Source organism: Mytilus galloprovincialis, chromosome 5 (genome assembly GCF_965363235.1).
Source record: "Mytilus galloprovincialis chromosome 5, xbMytGall1.hap1.1, whole genome shotgun sequence".
Classification (NCBI taxonomy): domain Eukaryota; kingdom Metazoa; phylum Mollusca; class Bivalvia; order Mytilida; family Mytilidae; genus Mytilus; species Mytilus galloprovincialis.
The window spans coordinates 25,664,405-25,690,503 of record NC_134842.1 but is presented as its reverse complement, the minus strand read 5'-3'; the positions used below and the strand labels follow the sequence as shown (position 1 = coordinate 25,690,503).

The 26,099-nt window shown below is 33.0% G+C and overlaps 2 protein-coding genes and 2 long non-coding RNA genes across 4 annotated transcripts in view; all 4 read left to right on the top strand.

Moving 5' to 3' along the window:
• LOC143075489 (uncharacterized) overlaps positions 1–26,099 on the top strand; it is a 391,914-nt gene that overhangs the window by 339,610 nt on the left and 26,205 nt on the right. The gene's annotated exons all lie outside the window — the stretch shown is intronic.
• LOC143075476 (RING-type E3 ubiquitin-protein ligase PPIL2-like) lies at positions 5,522–10,172 on the top strand. Its single transcript, XM_076250898.1, has one exon. It carries the CDS (start codon positions 5,562–5,564, stop codon positions 7,113–7,115), a length of 1,554 nt encoding a protein of 517 aa, XP_076107013.1. The 5' UTR covers positions 5,522–5,561; the 3' UTR covers positions 7,116–10,172.
• On the top strand, positions 14,050–17,541 carry LOC143075475 (uncharacterized). Its single transcript, XR_012978327.1, has 2 exons — positions 14,050–14,275; positions 16,998–17,541. It is a non-coding gene; the product is annotated as an uncharacterized LOC143075475 (long non-coding RNA).
• Positions 21,781–25,579, top strand: LOC143075484 (sedoheptulokinase-like). The gene is made up of 5 exons (XM_076250917.1): positions 21,781–21,823; positions 22,575–23,287; positions 23,487–23,662; positions 24,428–24,628; positions 25,049–25,579. Exons 2-5 carry the CDS (start codon positions 22,626–22,628, stop codon positions 25,459–25,461), a joined length of 1,452 nt encoding a protein of 483 aa, XP_076107032.1. The 5' UTR covers positions 21,781–21,823; positions 22,575–22,625; the 3' UTR covers positions 25,462–25,579.

Sequence of the window (26,099 nt, the reverse complement as noted above, 5' to 3'; positions counted from 1 at the left end):
CATCAGCCGAAATAAAAATCCATTCGTATATAATTACACTTTACATGGCCACATTCTTGAACATGTCGATAAGGCAAAATACCTAGGTGTGACAATTCAATCAGACTTGAAATGGCACAGTCACATAAACAACATCTGTAATAAAGCCAACAGCACACTAGGTTTTCTTCGAAGGAATCTTAACATCAGTTCCACCTCAGTAAAGGAACAGGCATATAAATCTTTAGTCAGACCATCGCTAGAATATGCCTGTTCAGTTTGGGACCCTTACTTTACTGAGGATATTAACAAGATAGAAAAAGTACAAAGAAGGGCTGCTAGATATGCCACTAACCGACACAGAAACACCTCAAGCGTTAGTGACATGCTAGATCATTTAAAATGGAGAGACCTGGCACACAAAAGAACCGATGCACGCCTGGTCATGTTCTATAAAATTTCATATCACCTCATTGCTATAGATTAATTCAACCGCTCAGACAGTCCAGGAACATGCACACAATCTCATACCAAATTCCATCCTGCCGAACACAAATAAGACAACAATCATTTTTCCCACGCACAATTAAAATCTGGAACAGCCTTCTCCTGAGTATTGTGATGAGCGACTCCATAAAGTCGTTCAAAGTAGCCGTCTCAAACTACACCTACAGCCCGTAAATTCATCATGTGTAAATAGTTTTATCTTAATATTTAAAAATAATAAATTAAAAATATGCACTACCACTATGTAAATTTTTGTTTTGTTTTTTGTTTACTATCACAAATTTGTTATATTTCACTGTATATATATCTTCACAAAGCAATGCGCAGTACAAGTGACGTAAACTTCAACGTGTTGTATAGTAGTAGTAGAAGTAGAAGTAGAATTAGTCATCTTACGGTGTAACTTTATAAATCTCAACTTGTACGATTCGCTCGTGTATGTAACAATGTTTTAGATTTTAACAGAGAAATTTATGTATTACTGAAAAATTATTACACCAGGGTTTTCGATATCACAAACTAGTCAAAACATTTACTAAATTTTATCATCGGTATAAGGACATCATTCGTAAATATAGCTCAACATGCAGACTTCTTATACGTTCAGGTATTTCACATCCAACTTTTTTATGGAAATATTTTTTATAAAGCACAAAGGTGTCAGTATTCACCTCAAAAACTAACAAAATCTTTGAATAGACTTATTAAGAAGGGATATATAGTTACGATACTGTTGCATATTTTGGCGTTAATATTGATTCACTTATAGGGTCTTTGCATGCATCGGAACTAAACACATTTATTCAAAAACCAGTTGTTGGCATGACACGGGTTATGTTCTTCTCATATATGTTATGATGGTATGATACTAAACCCCTAACGGGAAGGATTGTGCCTGATGTTCATATGATGAAATCATAATCTTTCAGTCAGTTTAATTGAAGTCTGGAGCTGGCATGTCAGTTAACTGCTAGTTGTCTGTTATTATTTATGTATTATTGTCATTTTGTTTATTTTCTTTGGTTACATCTTCTGACATCAGACTCGGACTTCTCTTGAACTGAATTTTAATGTGCGTATTGTTATGCGTTTAATTTTCTACATTGGCTAGAGGTATAGGGGGAGGGTTGAGATCTCATAAACATGTTTAACCCCGCCGCATTTTTGAGCCTGTCCCAAGTCAGGAGCCTCTGGCCTTTGTTAGTCTTGTATTATTTTAATTTTAGTTTCTTGTGTACAATTTGGAAATTAGTAAGGCGTTCATTATCACAAGTTTTTGACTTTGACCTTTGACCGAAGAAGTTGCACATACATTATGGCAAATACCTCCGGAGTTGATTAATATACATGTGAAGAATAAAAGATTGTCTAGATGAAGAGAGGACATAATCCTCACCATCGATAGGACTTGGGGGTTGCCAACTGAAATTTAAGTTTTTGACCTTGACCTTTGAAAGATGAAGTTGTACGTATACATCATAACACACCATCTTGACGCCTCCGGGTGCGGAAATTTCTCTCTACATTGAAGACCTGTTGGTGACCTTCTGCTGTTGTTTTTTTTCTATGGTTGGGTTGTTGTCTCTTTGGCACATTCCCCATTTCCATTCTCAATTTTATAAAAGATAAAATAGATATAGGAAGATGTGGTGTGAGTGCCAATGAGACAACTCTCCATACAAATAACAATTTAAAAAGTAAACCATTATAGGTTAAAGTACGGCCTTCAACACGGAGCCTTGGCTCACACCGAACAACAAGCTATAAAGGGCCCCAAAATTACTAGTGTAAAACCATTCAAACGGGAAAACCAACGGTCTAATCTATATAAACAAAACGAGAAACGAGAAACACGTATATATTACATAAACAAACGCAACTACTGTACATCAGATTCCTGACTTAGGACAGGTGCAAACATTTGCAGCGGGATTAAACGTTTTAATGGATCCAAACCTTCTCCCTTTTTCTGAAACAATAGCATAACATCACAACAAAGAATAGTCTGTTAAACAAATTCTTAATAAGCTCGACTGATATCTTGTAATATTTATATATCTACTAATGTATATAAGATATCTTGCTAACCTTATTTATCCACAAAAGTATATAAGATATCTAGCTTTTTCCCTTTATATATCTTGTTACATTTCTGTGCAGAGCTCTGATTTCTGTGTAATAGGAAATAACTAAGTTTTAAACGATTTTTAAAAGACATTGTATAAATGTATTGATAAATGACCGGCAGAGTTTTCCAATCGACATTTTGGATTTTGACCCCTTTTTTGTCCTTTTTTGATAAATTGTTTAAAAATTTTGTGGTAAGTTTGTTTGTTATTCTGTATTTTTCTGAATGTTTTTATTTTTTTGATGAAGTGAACTCTTTCATTACACTGATAACATTGTGTAGATATAAAGCTGCAGGGGCGGATGCAGGAATTTTCGAAAGTGGGGGTGCTAACCCAGGGCACCCAGGGCAAAGGGGGGGTGCAAAACATATGTCCCGATACAAATGCATTGATCGGCAAAAATAAAGGGGGTTGCGCACCCCCGGAACCCCCCCCCCCTGGATCCGCCACTGAGCTGTTGATATTTAAGTTGTAGATCTATTATATATCTTTTCTTTACATTTTTTGCCCTTTCTTCTCTTTTCTGTTTATCTCATTCAGACGCTCATTTAAAGTGTATATTTTGTATTTATTCTTTCAAGGATTTGTTTAGAATGGAATTGCTAAGTTACAAATCCTGGATTCTATCTCGAGGATTCTACAGTGTAACATTTCAATGTGAAATTTCGTTGTCATAAACAAATCATTGCAATCATTGTATAAAATTTAAAACCCGCAAGGTTCCGTAAATGGTTCTATTTCTATCATGATATAAATTTTTAATTTATTGTTTGAGGTACCTCGTGGAAAACTAGCTTTATTGTTGATTTAAAGTTCTAGAGTCAACCGAATCCATGACAACTTGTCCCATGCACTGGCAAATAGTCAAACACCAAATCGCCCCACTCGTCTTGTTTACCAACTCGCCCCACTAATGAAAAAGGGTTGACTACTCGCAACACTTGTAAAAAATCGAAAAATCTAGATGAAATTGTCGTCCCACTTATGAATTAAATGAATACTTCTGCAAACCTTATAAATGCATCTTGGGTGTTTTTTTTAATTCTTTTCTTTTCTTAATTTTGATACCAAGCCCTTAAATAAATTTCTCGTTAATGTTTAATTATTCTAAATTCAAGACAAAAGAAACCAATCCGTTAAAAATAAATTGCTGTTAAATAGAAATCTTTAAAGGGGCACTATAGCTGTCAAAGTCATGTTCACTAATTTGGCTTAAATTCGATTTATAACAAGGTAAAACATTTATCCAAATATTAAGAAGTCTAAATCCAAAACATACAGGGCATGGGATCGATACTGAATATATGTAGCATCGTTTCGTATTTTTTTTTAAGTCTAGACACCATATAATTAACTAATTTATCTTTGTTTCACTTTCAATGTTGACATTCATTTCCTTTAAATAACTGAACACGGACAGTGCATGCGTTATTCATTTCTACGGATTCAATGAGGTCGAATTATTGCAAGTGAAGAATTCACCATCTATTTTTCTTATCTTATTTTGACAAAATTGAACCATACTGGCTGTTAAAATAGAATCAGTGATTATTTCACTATTTCACTTTAAATTGTTATGCAAATATATCGGATTATGAAACAATGAACAGATTTTTTTTGGCAATTATTTTGCAAATAATTTAGCTTGCAAAAATAAAGTTATTCTCCATCTCCAATAAATAGGTAAATTACATAATAATAAATGTGACAGTCATAAATAATGTATCTGCAATTATATTTTAAGAAGTGAAACTGACAAAATTACATCATTTTAATAAAAAAAAATATCATATTAAATTTCGTTTGTTTTTTGTTTATTCTGGATATATAAGTTTTCATTTAAGTGTAACGTGACGGTACCCAAATTACACCTCTTTTGACAGTTTTTTCATCTACGTTTTTTTATGATAAAGACAAAAATGTCCATTCTGTGTTTAATTTCTAGCCGTATCCTTCTTTATTATATTGAAACACCAATTTGATGTTTAATCCATATTGAATCATAGAAAAAATGGTCTAAACTGACCTCCAAACCATCAATGATATGATTCTGAAATGAGAAGTATACCCAAATTGCATCCATGCTTAAATTCGCATCGTAAAAAGTCTAATAACAGAGCTTTTGTTTAATTTCTTCAAATATTTTAAACAATTGGATATTAGTCCATGCTTAATTTCATTTTTTTTTAAATGGATACTTGTAACATATTGTATTTCATCATTTTAAAAAGTTGACATTTTGATGACGGCATGGCGACGTTTCAGTTCAATTTGCTTTTTCAGTAAACACCAGTGGCGGATCCAGGGGGGGGGGGGGGGGGGGTTCCGGGGGTGCGCACCCCCCCCCTTTATTTTTGCCGATCAATGCATTTGTATCGGGACATATGTTTTGCACCCCCCTGCACCCCCCCCCCCTTTTGCCCTGGGTTAGCACCCCCCCTTTCGAAAATTCCTGCATCCGCCCCTGTAAACACTTCATCTAGTGATAAATACTGTTGTGAACGTTTTGTGCATATCTAAATATATTTACCTATTTCGAAAGATGTGCATAGTATCAAATCATAAAAATACAAAATGTTTAGTCTCTATAGGAAATCTTGTTAGATGTCCGCTGCTATTTTAGTTAAATAGGTGCAATTTGGGTACTCGGTGCAATTTGGGTACCGTTACGTTACAGTAGCGAGTTGGCGGACCTTTATCATTTTACATCTTGATTTATAAAATGGGGAGAGTTGGAAGGAGTATATTTAACGGGAAATACTTTTATATCTATAAATTCATAAAGTGGGACGACCTGGTGAAAAAAATGGGGCGACATGTTGAAAAATGGGACGATTTTACAGGAGGCTTGCTTCCGACTATGTGGGTATCGGAACTTCGCGCATTCCCTTTCCCGTCAGTGCACTCTTTTCTTTATCATGATACAGCAACTTCCGACCAAGCAAAATGGGCAAAAAACAACATCAGAAAGATAAGTTGTATCTTACATCTACTGAATGGAGAACAGAATTCGGAGGATATAAAGGTCAGCTTCAGAAATCTGCAGAATTTAGACGTTTACCTTTCTACTGTTGTAGCTTATCGTTCCAACCTTTTCAAGATCCACTATGCACCAAAGACGGCGTCATTTTCGATATCATGAACATTGTTCCGTTTCTGAAAAAGTACGGCGTGAATCCGGTAAACGGAGAAAAGATGACAGCAAAAGATCTGATCCATTTGAACTTTTATAAAAACAAAGATGATAAATTTCACTGCCCAGTTACGTTTCAGGTTTTTAATCAGAACTCTAGCATCGTGGCTATTAAAACAACAGGTAACGTGTTTAGCAAAAACGCAGTGGCTAAACTTAATCTCAAGCCAAATCACTTGAAAGACCTTTTATCAGATGAGCCGTTTTCAAAGGCTGACATCATAAACATTCAGGACCCCACAGATGTGGAAAAATGCAATTTTGCCAATTTTTACCATTTTAAACATAATTTAAAGGTTACAAATGAAGACAAAGCTGATTCAAAGTCAAAGATCAGATCTGCAAGCACCATGACTCAATCTGTCCTTGATGAGCTTGAAAAAACTTACAAAGCTCCAGTAAAGGAGGAAGCTTCAATGGCCAAAGCAGATAAGTTCAATGCAGCTCATTATTCTACTGGTCAAGTTGCAGCATCATTTACCTCAACAGCAATGAATCCCGTCACAGAACATGAAACGGCTCTTATTGATGAAGATATACTGCGTTATGAAAGAGTGAAAAAGAAAGGATACGTCAAACTTGACACTAATTATGGTCCACTGAATATTGAACTTTATTGTGATATGGTCCCAAAAACATGTGAGAACTTTTTGAAACATTGTAAAAATGGGTACTACAAAGGTTCAAAGTTTCATCGCTCAATAAGAAATTTCGTGCTACAAGGAGGAGACCCAACTGGTACAGGCCTTGGCGGGGAATCAATATGGGGTGGAACTTTCAAAGATGAATTTAAACCAAATTTACAACACACCGGCCGAGGAATTTTAAGCATGGCAAACTCTGGACCAAACACAAACAAATCTCAGTTCTTCATCACTTTCAGGTCAGCTCATCATTTAGATGGAAAACACTCAGTATTTGGTAGAGTTGTAGGTGGAATAGGTTCATTAGATGCCGTAGAACTCATTGAGACAGATAAGAAAGATAAACCAAAGGAAGACATAATAATCGAAGATTGTACAGTGTTTGTAGATCCATATGAAGAAGCAGATGAACAACTTCAAAAAGAAAGGGAAGAAGATCTACAGAAGGCAAAAGAAGAAAAGGAAAAGCTAGAAAAAGAAAGGAAGAGGAAGGTTGCAGCTGAAGGTACCCCTACAGTTTACAAATCAGGTGTTGGGAAGTACATCAATTCAGCTGGGAGTGATACTAGTTTGAAAAGACCAGGAGGCGATGAGCCATCAGAGACTGAAAAAAAGAAAGCTAAATTTGTACCAGGGAAATTAGGAAACTTTAGTAACTGGTAAAAATATATAATTGTATGTTATAATTGACTAATTTTAACCTTATTTTCATGTTCATGCTGAAAGTTACCAGGTGAAAATGAAATCACAATGTACATGTATGTATATGTATATGTATACCAAGTTTCATAAAAATATGAAGATATTTTGTCACATAAATTAAAGATATTTTATCATTATGCCATTTAATCATACATGTCATAGATGACATCTGAACTGTTCAAGTCCCCTTTCTCAGATATAATTTTGTAACTTTAAGTTGATCTGAGGCAAGTAATCCAAAAGTCATAAAAGTAGAAACTATAATAAAAAGAAAATTACATGTTGAAGACTCAAATTCAATATGTTCAATAAACATCATGAACATGATAAAATCTTAAAAACTTAAATTTCATCAATATCATGAATATTAACTAACATTTTAATTCTGCCATTCTGCATTTTGAATTAAAAAAAATGGGGGCTTTAAAATAAAAAATGCAATTAAACTACGTTAAAATGTTGATTATTATTATAAATCAGACACAAGTTTTAATGGCATGAATGGCACATACAATTTTGTTCATGTAACATGTATTTTAATTTTTTCATTCCCATACATGTATGCATGCTCATCTAAATTTTAGTATTTCTTTACTAAAAAAAACAACTTTGGATTCATTATTATTCCTTGTATAGCAATTTTCATGGGTAGAGATGAACTACGAATTCAATTGTTCAATGAACAACATATTTCAATAGGCTTTATATAATATACAAATGTTCAACGAACAACATAATATTTCAATAGGCTTTGTATACAGAGATTGGCAAAACCACGAAATCAAATATCCACAAATTCCAGTTTTCAGCAAGCCACGAAAATTGATACTCACGAAAATTGATACTCACGAAAATAAATGAATCCGCTGAAATATAGGTTTGGTCACTCTTAACTTGTAGATACATGTTTACACAGTTATTGGACTCTGTATTTACAATTTCGTCATGTTCATGTGTCATGTATTATAATAAAATTTTTTTTCATAAATGATTGTTTTTACATGTTTTAATTTAATGCACAAATTAAATAAATTTAGAAAATATGCTTTCATGAAATACATGTATCTAGTGTATAAGTAAGAGGCGTGACTTAAATTAATAAAGTGATTTTATAATCAATTATTTTAACATGTTTAAAGATTTGTAAATATCAGTAATCACTGATTTAAGTGATTTTAAAGTTCCCTTTGGTCTCCAAATACACATTTGGTAAATTTGCAACTAAATGACATTTATTTTTGGTAATTTGCTTTACTAATTATTGATCTCTTTTTATTATCATGATTATATTAACTTTAACAGTGTGCCATGGGAATTTTTCCATAATCAAATATATATATATATTACATACTTCTATTGTTAAAGTCATAAGAAATAAGTTTTCTGGTTATGTTAATGTAAAAGAAAATATTGCACCAATGAATGCATACATGTATATACCATGGTATACTATCCATTTGTAATTCCTATATGCACATTTTTTACAATTATTTTAAATCCTTAATTAATTAATATATAAACATGACAAAATAAAAAAAATCATTCAGTGATTGTTGATAGAAAAACTTGGATTTTGTGTCTAAGTGATTGTATCATTGCCATTATTTGAGGTGAAAGAGTGATGTATATTTGTTTGGATCATATATGTATATTTTTGATGCATTTTCATTTATTATTTAAAATTTGTCACAGTGCTCAGCAAGATTCCCCTTATCATTACATACATTTTGAAGAAACCTAATTATTTCCTGATTACCGAAACTCTTGATTTCATTTAACAGTATTTAAGGGGGCTAGTGGGTATAAATCCCCTTTTTTTTTCTTTTCTATAAATGAAATTTATCATATACTTAATAGAAAAATAAAATAAAAATGGGTTCACCGTTTATTAAATAGATATAGGAAGATGTGGTGTGAGTGCCCATAATCTGCTTTCAAAAGAATCATGCATTTTTGTTAAGGTACTTTTTTCTTATGAACTAATAGAAGAAATAGAGGTAAATATTGATATAAAACAAAAACTAAAGTACAGAAAGTGCTAAAATTTTACAATTTTTTAGTCATAGCTCATTTGAAATATGACACCAATGAATTGAAAAAGAGATTTCAATTTTTATGCATTTTTGAACCAAAGGGAGATAATTTGTAGCTTTTTCAATGATATAAACATTTTTAATGTCATCTGGGACCAAACAGAATTGATTTTTTTGGTTTATTTACAACCATACTATAACCATGATAAATTAACATTTAATAGTGAAATGAATAAAATTCGAAATGAAAAAAATATTTAAAATTTTGATGAAATTTTTGTCCCCTCCAGCTTCCTTTAATATTTTAAAAACCATGGTAATTTTTATGCCCCACCTACGATAGTAGAGGGGCATTATGTTTTCTGGTCTGTGCGTCCGTTCGTTCGTCCGTCCGTCCGTCTGTCTGTCTGTCTGTTCGTCCGTCTGTCCCGCTCCAGGTTAAAGTTTTTGGTCAAGGTAGTTTTTGATGAAGTTGAAGTCCAATCGACTTCAAACTTAGTACACATGTTCCCTATGATATGATCTTTCTAATTTTAATGCCAAATTAGAGTTTTTACCCAAATTTCACGGTCCACTGAACATGGAAAATGATAGTGCGAGTGGGGCATTCGTGTACTGAGGACACATTCTTGTTTTATAAATATTTTTTTTCTTTTTTCTGATACAACTTATGGCATTTCTGGTATTTAACAGTAAAAATCTGATGAAAAAACAATGTTCTGTTTATACATCTTTATACATATAAGTAAACAGCACCTTCATTTTTCCTTTCATTCATTCATTCATTCATTCGTGTACATCTAGTTGGGTTTCTTATTTGTTTTTATGATTTTTTAAATCCATTGTCTATTATCATGATGAAATCTTCTTTTGAAAATGACATATCTGAGAGTTGTTGACTTTTTGTATCCATAATTACCTAGATTGACTATATAGTATTTTCACATTTTAAATTCTATCTCTGAATTAAATCATAGTAAAATTAGATGATATTGTTTATAAGGGCCCTGCCCAGTGACCCTATAGTGATCAGTCTTTACATCTGTCCACTATAAATTGTGTCTGCTCACTCTATATCTAGAGAATCACTATTTTTTCATGCTTTAGACTTGACACGTAGATTTTTAAACTACATGTAACACCAGAGGGTGTGTCATAATGTTTGAACAACTTCTTAGGTCAATGTTAAAGGTAAAAAACTTTTGTTTCAGTTGACAACGGCCATGTCCTATGGTTAAGAAAGTGTCTGCTATACATCTTGAGAACCTTTTTGATTTTAAAGTTTATTCTTGACATGTATATTAACAAACACCAGAGGGTGTGTCTTCATGTATGTGCAACTTCCTAGGTCAAAAGTCAAGGTAAAAAACTTAAGTTTCAGTTGACAACCCCATGTCCTATGGTGCTCTATATCTTTAGAACCATTGATTTCAAAGTTTATACTTGACATGTATATTAACTAACACCAGAGGGTGTGTCTTCATGTATGTGCAACTTTGTAGATCAAAAGTCAAGGTAAAAACTTTAGTTTCAGTTGACAACCCCATGTCCTATGGTGCTCTATATCTTGAGAACCTTTTTGATTTCAAAGTTTATACTTGACATGTATATTAACTAACACCAGAGGGTGTGTCTTCATATAAGTGCAACTTTCTAGATCAAAAGTCAAGGTAAAAACTTTAGTTTCAGTTGACAATCCCATGTCCTATGGTGCTCTATATCTTTAGAACCATTGATTTCAAAGTTTATACTTGACATGTATATTAACTAACACCAGAGCGTGTATCATAATATATGTGCAACTTCCTTGGTCAAAGGTCAAGGTCAAAAACAAGTTTTAGTTGACAACCCCATGTCCTTTTGTAAAGATAGTGTCCGTTCTATATCTTGAGAACCTTTTTGATTTCCTAGTTTATACTTGACATAACATTGAGAATGGAAATGGGGAATGTGTCAAAGAGACAACAACCCGACCATAGAGAAAACAACAGCAGAAGGTCACCAACAGGTCTTACATGTATTGAGAAATTCCCGCACCCGGAGGCGTCCAGAGGGTCACGTGTTATGATGTATGTAAAATTCATCTTTCAAAGATCAAGGTCAAAAACTTAAATTTCAGTTGGCAACCCCAAGTCCTATCGATGGTGAGGATTATGTCCTCTCTTCATCTAGACAATCTTTTATTCTTCATATGTATATTAATCAACTCCGGAGGTATTTGTCATAATGTATGTGCAACTTCTTCGGTCAAAGGTCAAAGTCAAAAACTATGGTTTGAGTTGATAACCCCATGTCCTATGGTAAAGAACTTGCCTAATCTATATCTGGAGAACCGTTATGATTTCAAAGTTTATACTTGACATGTATATTAACCAACACCATATGGTGTGTCATAATGTATGTACAACTTTCTAGGTCAAAGGTCACGGTCAAAAACTTAGCTTCAGATGACAAGCCAATGTCTTGATACAAATTTTTACCACACATTATTGACAGCGGGGCCAACAAAGAAGGCTCCAATTTCAATGATGTCTTTTCATGTTTGTGTTGTTGCAGTAACATACTACGTATCATAGTAAGATGATGGACGAATGTTTAAAATTCGGAGGCAAATTAGATGCATATTTAGGATGAAATCAGGGTATAAACCCTGCTGTGTACTAGACAGACATCCTGAGCCAGATTTATGTACCTTTTAGCTCACTAGATAACAGTCGACAGGAAGACATGTTCTCCATACCAGGCAACATTCTTTGGACTCTTAATCTGATAAGTTTTTGCACTTACTACTAAAACATGTGTGCTTAGCAGCAAATACTAATACTTAAGTTGTTAGTTTGAACCGACCAGGGATAGAACTGCAACCGCTTAGGCTAGTATGCCGAAATATGCGAGATGCTGTGTCAAATAATTTATTTCTTTCAATAAAATTGGTGAAATATATACATTTAAAAATAGGATAATTATGGAATGATAGCCAATGAGACCAAGTTTACAGGAGACCAAAATGAAAAAAAAAAAAAATTGCTAATATATGTCACCGTACAGAATTTAAAAAATGCGTATATAGCAAGCCCCAAAATGACTAATGTATAACAATCCAATCTAGAAAACTTAAGCCTGACTTATGTCCAAATAATGTCAGAAAGAAATTATTTTAATACATGTATTATACAGCAACAAAATACAACCACTGTCAGAACAACATGTATTATATATAGTTAACTGTACACTCTCCCATTAAAAACACAACAAAAAAATCACACACTCACACACAAACTGTGCACACTTTTATCGTAAATTTTCATCTAAACGTTGACGTTAGTTACCATGCTTTACCATGGGGCCTACAATATGAAAGATCTCAGTCCTCAAGTTTAATACAAATAAAATGCTGGGTTGAATAGAATTCTTCGGTAGATGACGTAACATAACCTAATTGTAATGAATGGTAACTATATAAATAGTACAGTACAAACATTAATATACAAGTCCCTGCATGGTGCACTTCAAAATATAGATGAAAAGAGATATAACTGTAATTTTTATAACATGTCTGATATGGGGATATTACAATTTTTACTTAGTGCCGGTGTTAATATAGTGTCAACATGTATCACTAACATTTCTATATATTAGAACACAAACATTAATGCGAAAAAAATAACTTCTTATTTATTGTACATTTAAATTGATATTTGATATTTATAACAGATAACTATGAGAACTAAGTCTTAAGAAGTACAGTGAGTGCATCCCAAGTCTATGAAGGCTGGCTGACATAAACTATGTTTCATATTTACATTATTATGTTGTATCAGGTTGCACTTTATTATATATGACAACTGGACTTAAACATGTTAAACCAAAAAAGCATCATTCGATCCGCAATCTCAATGTTAGATTACTGGCCTGACAGAAAATAATGTTTGGTGTTGAACACAAGTTTAAGCAACAATATTGCCATGACCATATATAGCAGTCATTTTTTTTGTTATCACACCTGACCAACAAAACACGTTAGCTTTTGTCATCACTTGGCATCCATATACTTTTACAGCAATCTTCTGCTATGAAATTATTGTGTCAAATAGAACCAAACTTGACAACAATAATCCTTCTGATCGGCTGCCTTATTGTATGGCCTACCAGAATGGCCCAAGGCTTATAATATAACATAGGGGGTAAAATTCAAGTACTGTGTATCATTTTGAAAAATATTATTTATAAAGAAAATCTAAAAAACAAAATGTTAGTATTCATAAACTTTTCAGCTCATCTGGTCCAAAGGGCCAAGTAAGCTTTTCTCATCACTTGGCGTCCGTCGTCGTTAACTTTTACAAAAATCTTCTCCTCTGAAACTACTGGGCCAAATTTAACCAAACTTGGCCACAATCATCATTGGGGTATCTAGTTTAAAAAATGCGTCCGGTGACCCGGCCAACCAACCAAGATGGCCACCATTGCTAAAAATAGAACATAGGGGTAAAATGTAGATTTTGGCATAACTCTGAAACCAAAGCATTTAGAGCAAATCTGACATGGTTAAATTGTTTATCAAGTCAAGATTTATCTGCCCTAAAATTTTCAGATGAATCAGACAATCGGTTGTTGAGTTGCTACCCCTTAAAATTTGGTAATTTTAAGGGACATTTTGCCGTTTTTTGGTTATTATCTTGAATACTGTTATAAATAGAGATAAACTATAAACAGTAATAATGTTTGGCAAAGTAAGATCTACAAATAAGTCAACATGACCAAAATGGTCGGTTGACCCCTTAAGGAGTTATTGCCCTTCATAGTCAATTTTTAACAATTTTAGGAAAAGTTCTGGATCCGCCACTGAATTGTCCTCTCTAATATATGACTTTTCTGACTAATATCATTGTGCTGTTTGTTTGATAACTCATATTATATAAGTGTCTTCCCAACATATCCTTTCTCTATTACATAATTTAGACGATCGAGACAGATAACAATCATCTCATATTTCCTTTTCCGCGTAAAGGAAGTTAAATATAGATGTATAAATAAATGTGTAGAGATACAGGATACACATGATACACTTGTAAATAGTCATACATGCAGGTAATTTACTTGTCAGTTTACTTTTATATTCTATAAACATGTTTCTATTTTAACAAAAGTATATTATTATCTATACATTATACATGTATAGACAAATCAACAAAATAATCGACCATCGTCAGCAAAATATAAAATATACAGGATACACTTGAAAATAGTCATACATGCAGGTAATTTACTTGTCAGTTTACTTTTATATTCTATAAACATGTTTTTATTTTAACAAAACTATAGTATTATCTATATACATTATACATGTATAGACAAATCATCAAAATAATCGACCATCGTACGTCAGCAAAATATAAAATAGCTTCATAACAAAATCATTATGATCGTTTAATTTGTACGGTGAATCCACTTCATATGCTTTGTTACTGGTGTATACAAGTAGTTGTCTGATTGACAATCATATGACATGTATACACAGATCTCTGTATATCGATATAATTGTTCATACACTTTTCAGTGTGCATTTGAATATATGGGAGGGGGTAGGTTTTCGAGACTTTCAATTGTGAAACATTTCTGAATCAGAACTTGAATTTCATTAACGAAAGAAACCATATATTACAGTAAAAGGAAAGACAAGATAATCACAATTACAATTCTGAAGATACATGAATTTTGAGAAACACTAAAAACGAATTTAAATTATTGAAGATAGCATGCAAAGTTCAGAAACGAGAACTAAAATAGGTGTACGTGACGAAAACAGAAACATGACGAATTATATCATCAGATTAGTTATAAAACAAACATGCCTTGAAATATCTGTTTTTATTTTCCAATATTCACGATGTGTCATCACATTCTAGCACGGTTGAAATTTAACAAAAATGGACGTTGAAAACAACTATAGGTACTTGAAATATCCCCGCTTGAAACTCCAAGTACCAACAAGCAGGAAGTTGGCGTAGCTGAAAGATCTAAAAAGTCAATTTTTGAAAGTATATTCAAATCATTGAAAAATTCCAAGTATCGACGAGGAACAAAAGTGAGTATCTGATCCGAAAAGTACCCACACGTTCCTTCACACCACTTTGTCAAGCTGCTATCAAAGTATTACGCCGTTCTGTTAAATAGATTTTCAGAACATTGTGTCTGATATGTGTTCGTCAAATAGTTAGACGGACAACGTGATTGCGGTCAAGCCTCCACTATTAGAGTAGGTATATACATTTAGGGAAAATGAAAATTACACGTCAATTTGAAGGTAAACATCATAACCGTAGACATGGTAGATGTCATAATTTTTCAAATTATCCAGTAAGTTGTCTTTAAACAATTATTAATTCGTCTCTTTCAGCATATTTATATTGCGGCTTTTCGATTGGTGTTCGGTTTTGGGAGACTTTCATGACCGCAGTCTTTTGCATTTTTTGTTAATTATCTTGAATATAATTATAGATCATGTAGATCGAGATATACTTTAAATTACAAAAATATCAAACAAAGAAAGTTCTACAAATAAGTCAACATTACCGAAATCTTCAATTATCATCTTATTCGAGTAATTGTCCTTTAAAGTAATTTACTGCAATTTATTGGTAATTTTGTCAACATTTTTTAAAAAATCTCTAACTATAGTATACTGGTTCATATAAAACCAAACTTTGCCTCAATCATTATTAGGATATCTTATACTTTTTCATATGATTTTAACCTTATTTTACATGATTTCCAAAACAACAGTAGATATATAGATGAGTCAGAACGCACGGGCTTTTGACAGCCTCTAGTTTTGTCTAATTCGACGGTGGAGACGGTTGTCATTTACTTATAAAGTTTTACATATTTAAAAAGGTAGCAGACATGTGTGCATACAACCAAGAACGTATGTTACGAATTTTCCTTCCGTCATATATATATATCTCCTTTGTCAGTTGATCATGGCTCATTTTATGGTTCATTAATTGATTGTAATATGTACATGTCCGCCCGGCAAAGTTCGTGTGACCTCATTTTGGTTGATGTCAAAGACTTTCAACCTAAATTTAATATGATAAGTAAAAGAAGAAGACTAAGGAGAGACATGTTTGCTTGTAAATGTAATAAAAACAAATTGAATTTATTTCATCCTAGATGAAAATAGGGAGATGTTATGATCCAAATGTTGTAAATTGGGAAATTCAAAATATGTCTAAACAAGTATCCCACAAACGTTTTAAGAATTTTTAAGAATACAATATGACATTTTGAGAAGCGTTTTTGTTACAAGTTTGAAAAGCTATATACATTTGATGAAGAATGAATGAGGAGTTTGTATTTTAATTTGAAAATATCATAAATACTAAAGTCATCAATTAAGTTTTTTTTCATTTGTTGCAAGTCTATTTATCACATTAATCTACAACAAAAATTCCTCGCATCTTCGAAAATTCTACATCGATCAGAAATGATTGCACTAATAGTGATAATTCATCGCACCAATAGTTAAAATGGATCTATTTCAATAATCGATATGCTATATTATGTTGCTTTTATAACACTTATTTGAACTTTAATGCTGTTTTTGTACATCAAAAAGACTTATCACAATGACAATATGTTGAAACTTATTTTCAAATCAATTATTTTGGTATTTTCGAAACGTTAACAAATACAGTTTCCCCATGATGCTTTATTCTACAATAGACATACTCGCATATGATAGTGAAAATGAACTAGCTGGATTCGCACTTTATATACACTGATAACTGTTCGTTCATTTATATTTTAGATTGATGAATTATGATTCAAACTACGTTAGATATTATTAGAAACATAACCGATATCGTAAACAGAGGAACGTCGACAGCTGGTGGCAGCTCTAATGACAAACCAAGTTATCTTGGATATACCTTTGTATTTGTGATTGGATTTGGTTTTGGTGTTGTGACATATAAAATGTTTTTGGGTAAAAATTCATTGCCACCTTTACCTACTGTGATTAACAATTACATAGATATTTCAGACGATAGTGACAAATCGGACGATAGTGACAAATCGGACGATACCGACAAAGAGGACGACAGGGATAGAGAGGACGAAAACAAGAAAAACAAACGGGAAGCAGACGACTCCTAAAAGTTGAAGTCATCAATAATCATCAATCGTCATAGCTCGGCCGATTCCGTTCCATCATCTACCAAGGATGGATTAAAAAGGGTGTATGATTCACCCGAGGAAAGCCACGATTGCAGTTATCATTCATCGGACGATTGCGAATTTTTATGATGTCTCATTTTGTATACCTTCGTTAAAATAAAATCGAAAGGACGACATTATTTATTAATTTAAATTTATCAACCACTGTGAAACATAGTTTTCCAAATTCTCCATTCAAGCAGAAACTTTGGTTTTCCGTTTGAATGGTTTCACACTAGTCATTTTGGGGGCCCTTTATAGCTTGCTGCACGGTATGAGCCAATGCTCCGTGTTGAAGACCATACGTTTGACCTATAATGATGTACTTTTACTAATTGTGACTTTGATGAAGAGTTGTTTCAATGGTACTCATACCCCATCTTCTTATATCTAAATGCCGACCATAAAGAATACATAGTGTGACTATCAGCTATTATCAAATATTTGATTTTAGGAAAGAATCCTGAATTTCAAACTGATATTATAAGTAACAAACATTAGCATGGTTAAGTATCACTTCCAGGAACAATAGAAGTAAGGTTAATATGAGCAATCGTTCGACTGATGAATACAACTACGGTTTTTATGTCACCGACTCGAATGCCTTAAACGCAAACAAACACCGAAGAGCCTATTTCATTTGCCTGAATACCTATTATGCTATTAAAACATAATGAAAGCAACAGATTCTAAATTTCATGCATCCGTAGCGCTTTTTTGGTTTTACCTTCATCGATCAGAAGCTCTAAAAGCCGAATATTTATAAACTACATATATACTAAATGAGGAGATTTACCTCACGGTGTGTGTGTGTCGTCCTTCTCATTCTTGCAGGTCAAAGGTCACAGCCTTCAATATAGCTCTCCACCCTTAAGGTAGTTTGCTATATTCACCCTGATGATTTTTCATTAGTCTAATGTCCATCCATCATTTTCGGTTTCGGGTTTTTGCTTCTTTACACATTTTTTTTTATTTAGGAGGGGGGGGGGAGAATTTCACAACTCACGGATATCAAGTACAAAAATGCACCCCAATAAAACTAGCTAAAGACAAAATAAGGTTCTGCAGTAGTAGACGATTTCCGCTCCACGCTGGCACACATCAAGCTGCTTAAGGTTAAACATTCCGATTTCCGCTCCACGCTGGCACCCATCAAGCTGCTTAAGGTTAAACATTCCGATAGCAAACCAATTGAGAAGTCGAGGACAATTTTTACCTGAAAGATATTGTAAGCCGATGAAAACTTTATAATGGAAATAAAATTAATATGAGTGTGAAAAGAGGTACGGTATTTTAATTGTGTCACGATCCCGCAATAATACCAGAACATAACAGAAATGATATAGAATTCAAGTAACCATATTGTTTTACGTCATCGTTTATATTGAAGTCCAATTACAATAAGCACTGTTGCTTGATTCTGGATCCTATATCATGCCTATTGCATACAGTGCATTATCATGCAGTTGTACGTATCTTCTATATAAAGCAGGATTTAATTATGATGATGCAGGTATGGTGTCCCGTTTGACTCTCCTCAGTGTAAAAGTCTTTTCAAATAAACGGAACGGTAAGCTGTATCATATTAAATGATGATAGAAGTAATTGCAATTTATATTTTTGGGAAGCTTCCATAAATCTGGATGATTATAAATGTAAGTCTCGTTCAAATCCAGGTCCACAGTTGGAACATATATTTGAAAGTTACCAAATGATCAATACCAAACTCATAAGTAAAAAAAACCATTGAAAACAACATGGCAACACAGAAAAAGACCAAAACAACAATGTATACACAAACACAAAAAGAAAACTGAAGACTGCAACACAAACCCAACCCTAAAACCGCAAGTATCTCAGGTGCTCCAGAACGGTAAGGAGATCATGCACCACATGTGACACCCGTAGTGGTGCTCATATAAGATCAGATAAAGTAGTAAGTCTAATGTGGTAGCTCTCATTCGAAGAAACAAGGACGGGATTGTGGTTACGACAATTGTAACATATCTAAGCCATTTAATTAATAACATGTAATTCAATTAATCAAAATTATAAACAAATGTCCGTACAGAATGGTAAAGACAAGAAGCGACCTTCACCGCAAAAAAAAAAAAAAACCCAACAACAATACAAAAAAAAAGACATTTCACTCAGGCAGGCAATTTCTTCAATCTTGTTATTTAAACGATCATGTATATACTGGTCTACCTTATTTCAATTTCAAGTACGATGTCTATTACAAAGTAAGCGGAATATACCAGCAATATAAACTTTTATTCTAGTCGAAGAGAGACCGACAAAATAATCATGGTAGTGGCGGATCCAGAGGGGGCGTAGAGGGCGTACGCCCCCCTTTGCTTGGACTTTTTTTTTGTAAAATGAATAATTAGACTAGACTTCGTGAACTTTGCCATTTCCCGTGTATTTAATTTTTATGCGACAATTCTTTACTTATAAAGCTATTTTTCGCTGGTATTTACTGATTGTCAAAGTCATGTTATTAGCTATGGTGGAGTTGACCAGTGCGTCGAAAAAACGTCACTCAGTCATTTTGAAATTTAAATTACAGTAACACATTGCTTAGGCTGAGGATGACAATCATGACACCTTCAATGCGACACAGAATTGAGCATGAACAAATTGAATTCTTTTTCTTTATTCCACCAAACAGAAAGTGATATTCTCTATAGACTATTACACTCTCATGAAAAAAAGTTCTACATGTACATCAATATCATTTACCTACGAAAACATGTTTGACCCCAAACGCCCCAGCCTATTTTAAAATAACATGGCTGAATAATGATCCCCAGTCAGTATAAGCCCTAGATTGATTTAAAGTCTAAGATTCGAACCATTTGATTTGAGGAGCTCGAGGCAGTTGGAGATATTTGGAAACAAAAATTGACTCTGAGTTTTGCCTTAAACAAAAATTCTGGCCGTATTTGGATTGAAAACAATAATCTTGTCCATTTTTTAGTGACCAGGGTTTACAAATTACATGTCTGACCGGAATGTTTGTTTCGCCGAACTGATATATTGAATACTTTTTTCAAGACCAGACTGCAACCTGCCTGCTGGGTGTAGCCTTTATGTGTCCATTTGTCGACCGTCATTCATAAATTCGTTGTCATTTCAGACTCTTTCGTAGCCGTTGGTTTGATTTGGAACCCCTCACTTCCTTAATTTTGTTGGGTGAAACATATCAACCAAACATTTGGATAAACATTGCTTGTTTGTCTTTTTCAACTCTTGTCGGTCGTATTGTAAATTTCCTCAAATAGCTCGGCTTACATCTTGTGTACATCAAGAAATATGTGAGGTTTTGTTAAATTAACTTACAACAAACCGGCGAGAATTTTCTATGTCTATTTTTTACTGACAAGTCCCACATCAAATATATCAGTACATATAGCTTTGGATCCATGCTATCATTTTATGATAGACAAAGCATAAAAAATATCCAACCCTTACACTTTACAGCAACTATAAAATATACATGCCCCACGCCAGGGACCGTTTAAAAAGTGCATATTACGTTTTAGGCTTTGTTCATTATTGCAGGCCGTAAGGTGACCTATAGTTGATATTTGCGGTGTCATTTTGGGCTCTTGTGGAGAGTTGTCGCATTGGCAATCATACCACATCTTCTTTTTTTTATATTACACTTTTTTTAATGTTTTTTAGCGTAAAAAAGATTAAAAAAATTTACGCCTCGCTCCGCTCGCCAAAAACATCGCCCCCCTTTCCAAAATCCTGGGTCCGCCCCTGGACAACAGTTACAAACACACTACATTTGCAATTAAAAAAAAAAACAAATGTGAATAACCATTTCGCAGCAATTTATAAGAGTTGAAATGCATGTTAACCGGCCGAGTATTTTGGGAATCGCATTGTCGCCATGTTATTGGACTACATCTGCTATATATATATATATATATATATATATATATATATGATTTGAGTAATCAGTGATCCAGTTAAAAGACAACTTGATGTCAAACTTTGCGTAAAACAAGTATAAAGAGTATAAAACAATGTTAACTGCTGTATATTTAACAATTTGACATATTACTAAAGTATGTTTGTTTGTTTTGTTCACACATCGTTGCCAATATAATTGAGTTTGCTGCGACTATCATACAAGTAAGAGCCTCTGGCGTTTAGCTAGCTATAAAACAAGGTTCAAAAAGACAATGCTCCATTTTCTACATAAGGAATGTGACAGTTGTTGTCCATTCGTTTGATGTGTTTCATCATTTGATTTTGCCATTTGATTAGGGTTTTTCCGTTTTGAATTTTCCTCGAAGTTCAATATTTCTGTGATTTTATTTTGTACATAATTTCAAAATCTGGCGCCTTATCTACTCCTTGGTAAAGGACGTCTTATCGTAATAGAACAGGGAGATAATTTAAAAGGTAATTTTCAGTTATTTCATGTTAAAAGTCATTGTGTTCATAAAGTGTGTCAAATCACATTATTGCGAACATATGACAAATGGTTCAATCATGAAAATGATAACTAATAATAATACTTTAACCCCGTTTGCAAGTCTCAGGACTCGAGATGGGCGTGTTATTAAAAATTGCACCGAATAAAATGGGAGATAATCTCGATAATCTATGATTGCTAAATTTCTCACTTTAAAAGTGATTACCATTTTAAATGTGATTTCTTTTATAAATTGGATTATATATAGTATAGACAATAGACAATATTTATTAGCATAAACACAATTATATATATATATATATATATATATATATAATGTATTAATAAAAAAGAATGAAATTCTTTTAATAGACTTATATATAAACCAAGAGTATTCATGATTGTTTTATAGACTATGCTCATGGTGAAAATTAATTGCTGAATTATGAAGAAAAAATGTTTTAAAGCATGTTCAAGCATGACAAGAAAATACAGATATATTAAAAACAACCTTTTCCTTTATTGCAAGCCGTTGTGGAATTTATTCCCTTTTTATTAATATTAACAAATCATTTGTTAATATTAAATATTATTTTTTAATATTAAATATTATTTTTTAATATTAAATATTATTTTTTAATATTAATAAATAGAATTTTTAAAGTGAAATGGTCGTTTCCAAACTAATATGTTATGAAGCTTCAATTTATACTTATATGCTTTATTTTTTTTTTTCAGATTTCATACAAAAAAGTCATATATTATAAGTTTAGACATTTTGATGACAATATGGATTGTAAAGAAAATAAGCTATGCCTGGGCATAGATCTTGGAACTACATCAGTGAAGACATGCTTAATTGGGGGAGATAATATGGAAATATTACACTCAATATCAAAACCTAGTCATGCAGATATCCAAAGTGATATAGGAACAAAAGGCTCAGAACAAGATCCAATTATTATCTTAAAAACATTAAAACAATGCTTAGAATCAATTCCAGCTGCACAAAAACAGTTGATCAATACAATATGCATTACTGGACAAATGCATGGTGTAATGTTGTGGTCAGAAAAAGCAGTAAAACAAAAGTTTGACACACTCTTTGATGATATAGAGGGAGATTTTTCTAGAAATTTAGAGGGAGACAACTCTAGCAAAGAAACTAGCAATTTGTATACATGGCAAGACCAGAGATGTTCTTCAGAATTTTTGTCATCGCTTCCAAAACCTGACTCTCACCTACCACTGTCAACAGGATATGGATGTGCCACAATGTTATGGTTGAGTAAGCATTGCCCAGACTTTCTGTGTAGATTTGTAAACAGTGGTACAGTTATGGATTTCTTGGTTGCAGGGTTGTGTGGATTGGATAAACCAATAACATCAGTACAGTTGGCAGCAAGTTGGGGATATTTCAACACCAGGGAAATGTCTTGGAACTTTTCACAGTGGGTATATACTTCAATTGAGATGTCTATTTCTATCCTATTTTTTTTTTTAACACGGTACAGTAATTTTTATCAATATTTCTCTATTCTTTTTTAAGCCTTTTTTCTTCCTTTTGCCTATTATTCTCTATATACCCATGATACCATCAAGACCCTTAAAGAATAGAACAAACTGTAAATTATAAATGTATTTTAATAGGTTGACAGAGTGTGGATTGCATGTAGATTTGTTACCGTATGTTGTCTGTCCTGGACATAAAGCAGGCACTTTACAACATGATTGGTGTGGTATCAGTCCAGGTGTAACTGTTCTAGCAGCTCTTGGTGATGTACAGTGTGCTGTGTATTCTGTTTTTAAGTCACAACAAGATGCAGGTTGGTTAACATGTTTGTAGTCTATTGACTCAAGTTATAATTCACAGGAGTAGCTTAATTCTGTGAAAAGTAGTGGTATGTTTTGATTTTTGATGAAGCCCAGGATCATGAATGCACAATTAAATGTTCTTTCTATAACTGAAAGCCTCATAAGTGGTATGACCTAAACCATACTAGAAGCTACACCATTTTCCACTTTAAATACATGGGTAAATTTGACAAAATAGGGCGGATTTCAACCAAATTTAGGACCAGGAAACATAGAGCGCAGGGGTCAACAAACTAAATATTCAAGTTAGACATGTAAAATGTCTTTACAAACATTATTTTAAAGATCTTTTTTGTTGACATTTGAGCTCTATGTTTCCTGTCCAATAATCAATGGAATTTTACCCATTTTCATTGATTTTTTTGTGGAAAATCAAAATGAGTACTATTTGTGACGTCATGAAAAAAAAATGCAGGTAAGTAAATTTTCAACAAAAGTCTTATTTCCTATCTAGTCACTGTATTAACTATGATTCATTGTGATATTGGTCAATAAATCATAATTTGAAATTTAAGCTAAAAAAGGGGCCATTTTAGGGCCTTATCGAATCTACTCCTTTAAACCAAAGCTTTTCTCCTCTACATTTCTTACTTTATATAACAAATGATTTGAGACTTTCACAAAGTCTTTTTATTAGGCTGCATATGTGGTGGCAATTTTACCACATCCAATATATTGTTATTTATTATAACTTTTGTATCTTTGTGTATTTTCAGTAATAAATATCAGTACATCATGTCAACTTGCTTTTCCTGTTAGAAATGAGGAGTTACTTCCCTTGACAGCAGACAGCAAATGCCCAGTACAGTACTTTCCATACTTTGAAGACAGTTACTTAGCAATAGCTGCAAGTCTGAATGGTGGAAATGTATTGGCTAGTTTTGTTTCCATGCTTCAAGGATGGATGAAATGTTTTGGTATGATATAAGTCATATTTTGAAGTGACAATAGGTAGAAAATCTGTCTGAAATCATTGACTGCTAGTAGAACTCATTCTTTCTTATCATGTAAACCAGTTGTTTAAAAATTAAATGGAATTCATATTCTTTATAATTAATCTAGTTTCAATTGAATTTATGACAGTGCTTGTAAGATTGATGCCAAAACTATGAAGAATTCCAACACCTACATCAGTTATATTTCTAGTGTACAGTTGTTTAAAGAGAAAACAGAAGTGAATGATTGTGTATTTTTAAAAATTTTCCATAGAGGACATGGAGAATGCATAATGTACTTTACTCACTATAGGGCCCAAGTTTTAATTTCTGAATTGGTCCATTGTTTACCGCTATAATTTATTATTTAAGGCTTATATAAAAACTTGTTTGTTATTGCAGGTTGTAATATAGAAGATGATAAAGTATGGAACACTCTAATAGACCTTTCTATCAATAAAACAAATTCAGAAACTTTGAAAGTCACGCCCACACTTTTTGGAGAAAGACATAACCCTCAGGTAGAAGCTTCTGTCACTGGTATCAGTGCTGACAATCTTGATCTAGGAACTTTATTTAGATCCGTATGTTGTGGCCTATTAGATAATGTGTCAAATATGATGCCTGTTTCATTTTTGGAGAAAAATGGAATAAACAAGTTGATTGGGTCAGGATCCTTGCTTTCAAGAAATGAGGTCATGAGACAGGAAGTATTAAAGCATTATGGGAAGTTGAAAGTAGAATTTGGCAATAGTTGTGACTCTGCAACTGGTGCTGCCATGTATGCATTGAAGTACTGCAGAGAACAGAAATGATAAATGAAGTGTTCTTAAATGTGAAACAATTATTTCATTGTATGCATTACCAATGTTATATTTTTTTCTATTTTATTTAGTCAAGTGCAATATAAAACAAAATATAATCAGTACTGGAGACGCGATATCATTTTCTTATTGAACTTTAACCAGTGCTATCACAAGTTATGTCTGCTCTCAACTGTAGTTTCTGAAAAAAAATGGCCAGCACCAAACTAAGGAATTAAGGTGTTTGCATTGACATCCAGTTTGATGTTAGTTTGAGAAAATACTAAGCCACAGCAGGTGGATCATTCATAGATGCCTTTTAATCATTTTGGTTACTGTCTCATTGACCTATAACCCACATCTCCTTTTCTTCACATCTTGTAAATACATCTTGTAAATACAAGGTCAGATGGAAACATCAAATTTGATTTTTGTTTTCTACAATATTTCAAGAAGTCACATTTATAAAGCCAAGTACAAAAATAAATGAACATATTAAAAAAAAAATACAAAACCAGGAACATGTCAAAAAGTCAGGTACAAAAAGCACAAAAATATGAAGTACAAAAAAATAAACTGGAACATATCAGGTACAAAAAGCACAAAAATATCAAGTACAAACTAGATGTGTCAAAGCGACATGAATGGCC